General features: G+C 41.2%; 1 protein-coding gene across 1 annotated transcript in view; it reads right to left on the bottom strand.

Moving 5' to 3' along the window:
• LOC124612484 (dihydropteridine reductase) overlaps positions 1-13,297 on the bottom strand; it is a 62,119-nt gene that overhangs the window by 23,903 nt on the left and 24,919 nt on the right. Inside the window, exons 4-5 of the mRNA XM_047140718.1 lie at positions 6,594-6,734; positions 5,658-5,850 (exon numbers count right to left, since the gene is read on the bottom strand). Of these exons, the coding sequence (XP_046996674.1) occupies positions 5,658-5,850; positions 6,594-6,734 (334 nt within the window). The remainder of the gene's footprint in view (positions 1-5,657; positions 5,851-6,593; positions 6,735-13,297) is intronic.

Below are 13,297 nucleotides of genomic sequence, written 5' to 3'. Positions count from 1 at the left end.
CGGGGACTAGCAAATGTCGTGGCTCGAGGGGTTATAGGGATGTAGGATATACTGCAGGGGGAGTTCCCTCCCATCTATTCAGGAAAGCTGGTATTGGTATGAAGGAAACAGAAGGTGCAGGTTGTGATGTGGTCATTGCAGTGAAGCACATTGTGTTAGGCACCATGTCCAGTAACTGGGTGATCCAGCAGTCTCTTGGCCACAGTTTGTAAGTGGCCACACACGTGGACAGACAGCTTATTTGCTGTCATGTCCAAACAGATAGCAGAACAGTGGTTGAAGCTTAACTAGAAGTTCACATGACTGCTTTTTCAGGTAGCCCTGACTTCAGTGGGATAGGAGATGTCTGTGGTGGTGGTGGTGGTGGTGGTGGGCGGGGACAAGTCATGCATCTAAGTTTATTGCAGGGAGCCATGAGGTAAGAAGTTGGAAGCAGGAATCGTGCTGAGTTGGACAAGGACAATGCATAGGTTTGGTGGTTGGCGGATTATCACTGTAGGGGTGGGAAGGCTAGTGTGTAGGATATTTTTCATTTTAGGGCATGACAAGAGGGAGTCAAAACTCCAGAAGACAATGTGATTCAGTTGCTCCAGACCTGAGTAGTACTGAGTCACATAGTGTGTGCTCATTTGTGGCTGGACAGTGGATATGTGGAAGGCACGGGAGATCTGTTTCTGTACAAAGTTGGATAGGTAATTTTGGTCCGTGAAGCCTCTGTGTGACCTATGGTATATATGCTCATCACTGCAGATGCAATGACCATGGGTGACTAGGCTCTATGAAACAAACTTCTTGGTATGGAATGGGTGGCTGCTGTTGGAGTGGAAGTATTGCTGGTGGTTGGTAAGTTTGATATGTACAGAGCGACTGATGTAGCCATCCTTGAGGTGGGGATCAAGAAAAGTGGCTTGTTGAGTTGAAGAGGACCAACTGAAATGAATGGGGGAGAAGGAATTGCTGAAGATCTGCAGGAACGTGGATGAGGTGTCTGCATCCTGGGTCCATATCAATAATATGTCGTCAATGAATCTGAACCAGGTGATCAGTTTGGGATTCTTGGTGGTTAGGAATCTGCCATGCAAATGCCCATTGCTGTACTCTTGATTTGTCTATAGGTGATGCCTTCAAAGCAAAAGTAATCATAGGTGGGGATATAGTTGATCATGGTGATCAGGAAGGAGTTTCTAGGTTTGGACTCATTGGGTCGTTGGAAAAGGCAGTGTTCAAAATTGACAAGACCATGGACACAGGGGATGCTAGTATAGAGGAAGGTAGCATCAACAGTAATGAGCAGCACACTGTGTGGTAAACAAACAGGAACTGTGGAGAGTTGGTGGAGGAAATAGTTGATGTCTTTTATATAGAAGGCCAAGTTAATGGTAATAGGCTGAAGGTGTTGGTCTACAAGAGCAGACACACACTCAGTGGAGGCACACTAACCAGCCAGAATGGGATGTCCTGGATGGTTGGGTTTAAGTACTTTGTGAAGCAGATAAAAGGTAGAAATACTGGGAATGGTATAGAGAGAGGGAGAGGGACTCTCAGGGGATTATGGGACGGGTGTAAGGGTTTGACGGAGGACTGGAGAACTGGTGGATTTCTGGAGTGGGGAAACTGTGGCAGGGTTTGTAGGTGGACGAATCTGACAGCTGCCAGAGTCCCTCCATCAGATAAACCCTGTAGTTCAATATTACGGGTAGTGGAAGTTTTGTTGGCAGGTACAGTGTGTCTACAAAGTCTCTCTGCAGCGTGGTGCATAAGGCTGGTAGCACATTCATGTCTCTGTATAATCAAGGGCTGGGATTCGCTGCTAGTGGTTGCAGTTACGTTGGGAGATGTGATTCAACATTATTACAATTAAAACAATGAAATTAATTATATTAATTACAAATAAATACAGTGAACTCACAAATATCACAGTAGATGCTGGAAATGTTTTCCTCTTTCTTGAAGGCATAATTCAACAAGTTTACATTTATTTGTGAACCCCTTTACCAGTGTTTCACATGCAGTTGGATGCAGACAATCAGTAATCATTGTCTTCAGTTCATCTACTGTTTTTGGGTTTTTTGATACACAAATGTTTTGGCCACACCCCAAAGGAATCAGTCAGGCGGAGACAGATCCAGTGAGTTGGTGGCCACAGACCTTTCATAACTACTCTGTCTACAAAGATTTCATCTACAAGTCATAGGGAGTGGTGTGCCATATGAACAGTAGCATTGTCTTGTTGGAAAAATGTTGGCTGACCTCACTGACATTCAGCAGGCAATAAATGGATAAATTATCCGGGAGCACCAGGCATCGGAAATGACAGAATCGAAAAAGATCGGACCCATAATTCATGCTTGCTTTATGGCAACCAACACTCCAATTTTCTCTGTGTGCAATGGTGACCAAATTCGTGAATCTTGGGAATTAATGTAGCCAGGTAGGTGAAACCAAGCTTCATCTGTGAAAAAGATTCGATCTGAAACACCAACTGCACATTTGTTAACAAATCACTGAAACCATTCATTCACAGTTTGCTATTCGTTTTGCATTGTTGGTACAATGTAATTGTTGCACAGCAGTTGTTTTATATGGGTAATTCCCCAGTTCTTTGGTTACAGCCTTATGTATTGCCGTACGAGAGATTTGGCTTCTTGCAATAATCTCCTCACTGATTTTGTTGGACTCTGTAACATAATGTCCAAAACGTCATCAAGCTTCCATATTGTTAAATTTGTGGACCTACCAGTTCGTGGTAAATCATTGACTGAACCTGTTGTCGGAATTTGCGAATTAAATCACATACAGCGTCACGATGAGGACACCTTGAAGCAGAAAACACAATCTAAATTGCCGCCTCAAATGCTCCGTAAAGTCTCCTCCTGTACTGAAAATCTCATCCACTAACAATGCTCTTTCAATAGTAAGCATTCTTACTACATTCAGCTTACACAAGAACTAGACATTAAGACAATCACCTGCAAAGCGCACACACACACACACACACACACACACTACACTACTAACCCCACCCTACCACTGCAGGTCTACAAAACTCATACAGACGTACAGGTCCTGCCAACCTTACGCACCCCATAAGGTGAGACAGGGCTCGCGACAACGGAGAGACTTTGCAGGTGCACAGTAGGATTGTAAGGCCAGGATCAGTTTCTAGGTGGTGGACTGCAGTTCTTTCTGTAGATGTAAGGTTGTTTTCCATGTTGATGAATTTGGGCAATGATGGTGATGCAAGATTTGAGTTAAAAAATTCTGGAATGTTAATAGGTGGTGATTTAAGTGGCAGTGGAAATGGATCATGGTTGGTTAGAGGAACTAAGTCAGGCAGATTTCAACAATTGTTTTGAATTCTGTCTGATTGGTAGGGTTGGTCGTGGAAAAGTGTTTCCACTGCATGAACTGGGAGAAGGAGAGAAGTGAAAGTTGTGCAAATGGTAAGTCTTTGGAAAGGACCAATACTTCTGTGAGACTAAGGCTTTTTGGGGACGAGGTTCATGACTGTGTTTGAGGTTTATTTAGGCTCTGGGTTCTGTATGGTGCTGAGAGAAAGTTTCTGAGCTATGATGAATGTAGGAGGTCTGTGAGGCAGGGTTCATTGCCTGCGGGCGATGTTTGAAGGCTCTTGTACAGGTGATGGATACTGGTAGTCCAAGGAAATGAATTTGTTGGAGAGTTTTTTTTATGTGGCATTGTGCACGTTGCCCTAGACCCTGGAGGGCAAGTGTTTCAATGTGGGAGATGGTATGCATGAATTTGGGACTGCAGAACATGATAAACCTGCAGATGGGGGTAAGGTACTGCAAGGTGGTTTCTACATCTGCATCTATGCGAATACTCTGCAAATCACATTTAAGTGCCTGGCAGAGGTTTCATTGAACTGTCTTCACAATTATCTATTATTCCAATTTCGTATGGTACACAGAAAAAAACAAACACCTATATAATTCTCTGATTTCCCTTATTTTATCATGGTGATCATTTCTCCCTATGTACATCATGTCAACAAAATATTTTCACATTCAGAGGAGAAAGTTGGTGATTGAAATTATGTGAGAAGATTCCGCCACAACGAAAAAAGGCTTTGTTGTAATGATGTCCATGCCAAATCCTGTAACATTTCAGTGACACACTCACTCTTATTTCGCAATAATACAAAACGTGCTCCCCTTCTTTGAATTTTTTCGATGTACTCCATCGATCCTAAGTGGTAAGGATGGACAAGTATAGTGTAGGCAGTCCCTTTAGTAGGTCCGTTACATTTCCTAAGAGTCCTGCCAATAAAACTGAGTCTTTAGTCAGCCTTCCCCACAACATTTTCTGTGTGTTCTTTCCAATTTAAGTTGTTTGTAATTTTAATTCTTAGGTATTTAGTTGAATTTACAGCCTTTAGATTTGACTGATTTATTGTGTAACTGAAGTTTAATGGATTCCTTTTAGCACTCATGTGGATGACCTCACACTTTTTGTTATTTAGGGTCAATAGCCAATTTTCAGGACTGATTTATATGGTTTTGCAGGACTAAGTTGGCTGCCTAGGGCAACTCCAGACAAATCTTTGGCTGGTATCTCATTGACTTCAGTGATGAGTGCCACTTTCAACTGAGCTCCAACGACCAGCAAAGACGTGTCTTAAGACACACAGCGGTGGGATACTGTTGTCTGCCACATGGCTCGATAACCAGGAGTGATGGTGTGGGGTGCCATTTCTTTTCGTAGCAGTACCCCTTTGCTCTATATCCTTACAGAATAGCATTTTGTCAGTAATATTCTACCCTCCATTTTGTTACCCTTCATGGTAACCCACCCTTGGCTACATTTCAGTGAGTTAATGCCCGCCTGCACACAGCAGGAGTTTCTACTGCTTGTCAATGTGCTCGCTGAATCCTATCTTGGCCAGCAAGGGAACTGGATCTTTCTCCAACTGAGGGCATTTTTTTTTTTTTTTTTGGAGCATTATGGGCAGGGCCCTCAAACCAGCTTTGGATTTCGACGAGTTAACAAGCAAATTGGGCAGAATTTGGCATAATATTCGTCAGGAGGACATCCGACAACTCTATCAAGCAGTACCAAGCCAAATAAGTGCTTGCACCTCTGTCAGAGGTGGAACGATGTGTTACTGACTTGCTCAATTTGCGAAGCTCGCTCTCTTTAGTAAATCATCCAATACTTTTGAAATTGCAATAATTTGTATGTCTGTAAATGTACATCACACCTATAGATTTCCATCCCATTTGGACAATTCCTTCGTGGTGAATTGTCTTTTTGTCTTTGAGTGTATGTTGTGACTACAATGTAAATAAATTTTATACTTTTTGTTAAATTTGTGGTTAGTTATTACTTCTCAGAACCACACAATGGTGGCAATGGTGGTCCATTTTACTCTTTAGTGCAAACAGAACGAAACGTAAAATATCAGTATTTCATCACAGAAGAAATAGCTCTCTGAAACATGACTGGAAATATTATAGTGACTTGCAGCCTTTTTTTTCTTCTAAAAATATGTCAAATGTCGCATCACTTGCTTGGTCTTGAGTTTCAATAACAATTTTATCTGCTTTACAGGCAAATGATCTCAAAGAACCCATTGCTTGCCACAGAAGCAAATTTAATTGCCATGTTGAATGTTTTGCTTTGAAGCACGAACTTACCCTGCAACAAATTCTAAGGGAGTCCATGTTGAGAAATCAGCTTTGGGCATCCACTTCCGATTCATTGGAGTATCAAGGGTAACTGGAAGTATTGCAACTGCCAAAGAATTTGCAGGAAGTCCACTGTTTTCAGCAGCTAATGATTTTGTCAGTTGATGAACAGCAGCTTTAGCCATCCCATATCCAATCATCCCTAGAAATTTACATAGTAATTTGATTAATTCATATTAAACAGGAAAAACACTCGCTGATACAAATGCACAGAACGTATATAGCAGTAAAGTTGGATGATTGAAACAGCACTTTATGAAAGTACTTTCATGCTGTGGCAAGTCTCAGAATACCAAAGATGATTTCAGGTTGTTTGAGGTGATCAAAACATAGATGTTGTTCAACATGTTACAGTCATCCTTACATTAAAATTCTATGACATCTAGATGTTTCCACTAATTTAAAAGCTGGCAAGTAATTTCCAGCTGTCAATGTTCATATGACTTTAAATAATTAATTGCAGTAGCAATTCTCTTATTGGAACAATGACCATCATTTGTATGAACTGACAAAAGGCACGAACTTCGTATACCATTGTAATAAGGAAACATACAATATAAGACATGCTTGTTGGATGTAAGCATTGTCCACAGTTTTCTGATAAAAAGAATTAGAAATATTGGTAGTTATGAAAGCAAATTACTTATATTTACGGTTAAGTAGAATAGAAATTTCAGAAAAGATCACAGAACTTGCCCCCCTCTAAACTGTAATGAAGACCTGTGATCTTACCATTTCTTAAATAGAAAACATATTTAAAAATCACAGTCCGTAGCTTAAAATAAAGGAACAATTATGCTACTAAGCCTATGTGAGTCTTCTGACACATACTGGGATTTGTTTCTGTACAGAGGAAACATACGTCTGTTGAGCGCTAACACATACCTGCTGTTGCGCCTAAAGCTGGCTTAGCTCCAGGCAGAGTTATCATACCACCTTCTTTCAAGTATTTAGCAGCTACAGATGCTGCAATTGTAGAACTCCACACACTTTGCCGCCACATCAAATCCGCATTCTTTATAAACTCTGAAAAGTAGTGGCTGTATCATCATCTTTCTTTTGTTCTTCAAAAAAAAATTGTTATGTGAATATGTTACACAATATCACATTATTGAACAGCACAAATACATCTTAACAGAAATAAAGCTGTAATGGGCTGCAACTGAAATACATGGTGTATTTTCACTATGGCATTAATGATTATCAGCAAATAATTTCTTTGATGCTCACATAAGTGAGTACTCAAAAACTGTCGTAAGTTCTGGATCTTGTGAACACAACCCTAACAGCCTGAACTGCACTCAGGATATTTCAGCAAATGAGAGAATTCAACACCCACCAATGACATCTGTGCAACGGTATGGAGTAAAGAGAACATTTATTACGGGGGTGTCAACTTTACTGTAGTGTCCATCCCTATTTCATCAGAAAATCTTATCGAGTTCTAGCGCAATTTGTGGAAAACTGTCTCTGAATACCATCCACAGTGTGAAAAATAGTCCAACATGTAATTTCAACTACAGCATAACAGGCATTATGGAAGCTATGAACATGCTCCAACTTGAGATTGGACCAGCCTGTTACAACTTCTGCACAAAATCAGGCGAAAAGCACATTGAACTAGCAGAGCATCAGATGACAGCAGCTGTCAAAGAGGCCCACAGGACCACCATGACCATGAAGAAGATGGAGGAGGGCCTCCTTTTGGATCAGGTCGAACTGCTTTATGGAGCAGGAATCAATGACTGGAAGTATGTTTAACTTAACTACAAAAAATATAACCCGAAATGAGTTTTTCTCAGAACTGTATGTTTCAAATTGGTGGGAACCATGACTCAAGAATGTACATACGATTTTGATCAGAATTTGATGACACCATTCTAAATTCTATTTTGTGATATCTTCAAAAGTTTAATTTTGGTACATGCTTTTCTTTCGATTTTTTGGGGGAAGAAAATGATACTTGCTCCAAAAGTCACCATTTTGTTAGAACTTATATTTTTTAACATCCTATGGATGCTGACAGGAAATGTATCGAAAATGAGTTGTACACAGTTTTTTTGTTACAGGTCCAAAGGGAGGGCTTCAGGAATTCCCACCGATGACCAATGTTCTGGCTGCAAGGGGTCTTTCTACCTGGTGCAGAGTTATAGGCAGTGTCCAGAGCAGACAAAATCATTCCTTAAAGACAAAAGTGTAAGGTATAAAACTACATCACAAACACTTTGGACGACTTTATATTTTACTTGAAAATAAAAATCGCCTATTTTTCACACACTCAAATCTTAAGATCCCACACAGAGTGCTATTTCTTTAATCTCAAATGATCTCACTAACTGCAAGTAATTCATGTCAAACTGTTCTAGAAGGAGAGGATTAATGATAAAAACAGATGCCTGATAAACTTGCTGCATTCTGTAGTCTTTTTTCCCGGGTGGAATCAATGTGAAATTGTAAGGATGCAAGAAACAGAATCAGTCTACTCTGGCCTCCAAATGCTGAGACATTTAACATTTTGAGAATCACTTAAATATAGAAGTTCAAGTTTCTATTAGATTGGAAGACCAGACATTCAAATGGGTTTCAAATTTGGTATGATGCCATTCAGACGCAATTTCAGTAGCCAAGAAACAGAGAGAATAGTGGAAACAGTAAGCTTCCTTCAAAGCAGTATTCTATAAACTTTTCTCCATATAACTGAAGAGCATCTCTAGCTGAAAAGGACACTTGCTGTGGGATTGAATGGAGGGTTTTAATGACAGAGGAAAACTGAAGTGAGTTTCTTATTCTGTGTAACTTACTTTTAAAAAACCAAAGACACAAACTTATTTTAAACCCATCTTAGAAATGGCAGCTCTCTCAAATTATATTCAGACAATACTGCTGATGACCCAGAAGTTGAGTATTTCACAAACTCTTTGCAGATCGTAAGATACATGTTGTTGTTGTTGTTGTCTTCAGTCCTGAGACTGGTTTGATGCAGCTCTCCATGCTACTCCATCCTGCGCAAGCTTCTTCATCTCCCAGTACCTACTGCAACCTACATCCTTCTGAATCTGCTTAGTGTATTCATCTCTTGGTCTCCCTCTACAATTTTTACCCTCCACGCTGCCCTCCAACACTAAACTGGTGATTCCTTGATGCCTCAGAACATGTCCTACCAACCGATCCCTTCTTCTGGTCAAGTTGTGCCACAAACTTCTCTTCTCCCCAATCCTATTCAATACTTCCTCATTAGTTATGTGATCTACCCATCTAATCTTCAGCATTCTTCTGTAGCACCACATTTCGAAAGCTTCTATTCTGTTCTTGTCCAAACTATTTATCGTCCATGTTTCACTTCTTCAGAAACGCTTTCCTTGCCATTGCCAGTCTCCATTTTATATCCTCTCTACTTCGACCATCATCAGTTATTTTGCTCCCCAAATAGCAAAACTCCTTTACTACTTTAAGTGTTTCATTTCCTAATCTAATTCCCTCAGCATCACCCGAGTTCATTCGACTACATTCCATTATCCTCATTTTGCTATTGTTGATGTTCATCTTATATCCTCCTTTCAAGACACTATCCATTCCGTTAAACTGCTCTTCCAAGTCCTTTGCTGTCTGACAGAATTAGGATGTCATTGGCGAACCTCAAAGTTTTTATTTCTTCTCCATGGATTTTAATACCTACTCCGAATTTTTCTTTTGTTTCCTTCACTGCTTGCTCAATATACAGATTGAATAACATCGGGGAGAGACTACAACCCTGTCTCCCTCCCTTCCCAGTCACTGCTTCCCTTTCATGCCCCTCGACTCTTCTAACTGCCATCTGGTTTCAGTATAAATTGTAAATAGCCTTTTACTCCCTGTATTTTGCCCCTGCCACCTTCAGAATTTGAAAGAGAGTATTCCAGTCAACGTTGTCAAAAGCTTTCTCTAAGTCTACAAATGCTAGAAATGTAGTTTTGCCCTTCCTTAATCTAGCTTCTAAGATAAGTCGTAGGGTCAGTATTGCCTGACGTGCTCCAACATTTCTACGGAATCCAAACTGATCTTCCCCGAGGTCGGCTTCTACTAGTTTTTCCATTCGTCTGTAAAGAATTCGCGTTAGTATTTTGCAGCTGTGACTTATTAAACTGATAGTTTGGTAATTTTCACATCTGTCAACACCTGCTTTCTTTGGGATTGGAATTATTATATTCCTCTTGAAGTCTGAGGGTATTTCGCCTGTTTCATACATCTTGCTCACCAGATGGTAGAGTTTTGTCAGGACTGGCTCTCCCAAGGCCGTCAGTAGTCCCAATGGAACGTTGTCTACTCTGGGGGCCTTGTTTCGACTCAGGTCTTTCAGTGCTCTGTCAAAATCTTCACGCAGTATCGTATCTCCCATTTCATCTTCATCTACATCCTCTTCCATTTCCATAATATTGTGATCAAGTACATCGCCCTTGTATAGACCCTCTATATACTCCTTCCACCTTTCTGCTTTCCCTTCTTTGCTTATAACTGGGTTTCCATCTGAGCTCTTGATGTTCATACAAGTGGTTCTCTTATCTCCAAAGGTCTCTCTAATTTTCCTGTAGGCAGTATCTATCTTACCCCTAGTGAGATAAGCCTCTACATCCTTACAGTTGTCCTCTAGCCATCCCTGCTTAGCCATTTTGCACTTCCCGTCGATCTCATTTTTGAGACATTTGTATTCCTTTTTGCCTGCTTCATTTACTGCATTTTTATATTTTCTCCTTTCATCAATTAAATTCAAAATTTCTTCTGTTACCCAAGGATTTCTACTAGCCCTCGTCTTTTTACCTACTTGATCCTCTGCTGCCTTCACTACTTCATCCCTCAAAGCTACCCATTCTTCTTCTACTGTATTTCTTTCCCCCATTCCTGTCAATTGTTCCCTTATGCTCTCCCTGAAACTCTGTACAACCTCTGGTTCTTTCAGTTTATCCAGGTCCCATCTCCTTAAATTGCCACCTTTGTGCAGTTTATTCAGTTTTAATCTACAGGTCAGAGTCCACATCTGCCCTGGAAATGTCTTCCAATTTAAAACCTGGTTCCTAAATCTCTGTCTTACCATTATATAATCTATCTGAAACCTGTCAGTATCTCCAGGCTTCTTCCATGTATACAGCCTTCTTTTATGATTCTTGAACCAAGTGTTAGCTATGATTAAGTTGTGCTCTGTGCAAAATTCTACCAGGCGGCTTCCTCTTTTGTTTCTTAGCCCCAATCCATATTCACCTACTATGTTTCCTTCTCTCCCTTTTCCTACTGTCGAATTCCAGTCACCCATGACTATTAAATTTTCGTCTCCCTTCATTACCTGAATAATTTCTTTTATCTCATCATACATTTCTTCAATTTCTTCGTCTTCTGCAGAGCTAGTTGGCATATAAACTTGTACTACTGTAGTGGGCTTTGTATCTATCTTGGCCACAATAATGCGTTCACTATGCTGTTTGTAGTAGCTTACCCGCATTCCTATTTTCCTATTTATTATTAAACCTACTCCTGCATTACCCCTATTTGATTTTGTGTTTATAACCCTGTAGTCACCTGACCAGAAGTCTTGTTCCTCCTGCCACGGAACTTCACTAATTCCCACTATATCTAACTTTAACCTATCCATTTCCTTTTGTAAATTTTCTAACCTACCTGCTCGATTAAGGGATCTGACATTCCACAATCCGATCCGTAGAACGCCAGTTTTCTTTCTCCTGATAACGACGTCCTCCTGAGTAGTCCCCGCCCGGAGATCCTAATGGGGGACTATTTTACCTCCGGAATATTTTACCCAAGAGGACGCCATCATCATTTAATCATACAGTAAAGCTGCATGCCCTCGGGAAAAATTACGGCCGCAGTTTCCCCTTGCTTTCAGCCGTTCGCAGTACCAGCACAGCAAGGCCGTTTTGGTTATTGTTACAAGGCCAGATCAGTCAATCATCCAGACTGTTGCCCTTGCAACTACTGAAAAGGCTGCTGTCCCTCTTCAGGAACCACACGTTTGTCTGGCCTCTCAACAGACACCCCTCCATTGTGGTTGCACCTACGGTACGGCTATCTGTATCGCTGAGGCACGCAAGCCTCCCCACCAACGGCAAGGTCCATGGTTCATGGGGGGAGGAAGATACATGTAACACACAAGATACATGTAACTCACTGATTCCAGCTGAAAATAATTGATACGATTCCAGACTGAGATTTTCACACTGCAGTGGAGTGTGCGATGATATGAAACTTCCTGGCAGATTAAACTGTGTGCTGGACCGAGACTCGAACTCGGGACCTTTGCCTTTCGCGGGAAACTGCTCTACCAACTGAGCTACCCAAGCACGACTCACGACCTGTCCTCACAGCCTAACTTCTGCCAGTACCTCGTCTCCTACCTTCCAAACTTTACAGAAGCTCTCCTGTGAACCTTGCAGAACTAGCACTCCTAGAAGAAAGGATATTGCGGAGACTTGGCTTAGCCATGGAGACGAGGTACTGGCAGAATTAAAGTTGTAATGACGGGTCTTGAGTCGTGCTTGGGTAGCTCAGATGTAGATCACTTGCCCGAAGGCAAAGGTCCCAAGTTCGAGTCTTGGTCCGGCACACAGTTTTAATGTGCCAGGAAGTTCCATATCACCGCACACTCCGCTGCAGAGTGAAAATCTCTTTCTGGAAACATCCCCTAGGCTGTGGCTAAGCCATGTCTCGGCAATATCCTTTCTTTCAGGAGTGCTAGTTCTGCAAGGTTCGCAGGTGAGCTTCTTTAAAGTTTGGAAGGTGGGAGATGAGGTACTGGCAGACGTAAAGCTGTGAGGAGGGGGTGTGAGTCGTGCTTGGGTAGCTCAGTTGGTAGAGCACTTGCCTGCGAAAGGCAAAGGTCCAGAGTTCGAATCTCAGTCCCGCACTCAGTTTTAATCTGCCAGGAAGTTTCAGTTGATACAATGTTAATTTAAAAACACGTGGAGGCTGAGTCATGGGTCTGGGCATTTTGCCGAAACACGACACTCACTTGGGCCTGGGATATATTTTCTTGAACTGACAGGCTATATGTGATTGAAGTTTCTGACATTATTGTATAAAATACTCTTGGAGTGCTTGTCATGTCGAATCTGCATAAAAACTTTAGCTTTCAACAAGACTGATCGTCGTCATCTTTGTCGAGAACAACTACAATAGTGCTTACTATTTACAGCCCATAGATAGCTTGTAACTGAACACCGTAATCGTCAATATGTCGTGCTGCCAGAGATTGTGTTCATGTCTGCATTGATGGTGCCAGTCCACTCTTAAGAACAACCATATTTTCAACGCCAGATTTTAACAGTTCCACTGCTAGGCCTGGAGCCTTTTTATTTTTTAGGATTCTCAAAACAAGTCTAATTTCACCCACTGTGAGCAACTGCAGATTTGTAACTTCATCCACTTTCATTTCCTCTGAAACATATCTCAGCTGTTCGTCTTGGATTGCTTACTGAAATGCTTCTCTCATCTTTACAGCCATTCCTCTGTCGTAAAAATCACACTATCCTTGCTCTTAATTGGTGCTTCAAATTTGAAGTTCTCCACTGACAGCCATTTGACAATAATATATTGCTCCTGTATAT

The sequence above is a fragment of the Schistocerca americana genome, chromosome 4, assembly GCF_021461395.2.
Source record: "Schistocerca americana isolate TAMUIC-IGC-003095 chromosome 4, iqSchAmer2.1, whole genome shotgun sequence".
Classification (NCBI taxonomy): domain Eukaryota; kingdom Metazoa; phylum Arthropoda; class Insecta; order Orthoptera; family Acrididae; genus Schistocerca; species Schistocerca americana.
This window is presented reverse-complemented; position numbering and strand designations above follow the sequence as displayed.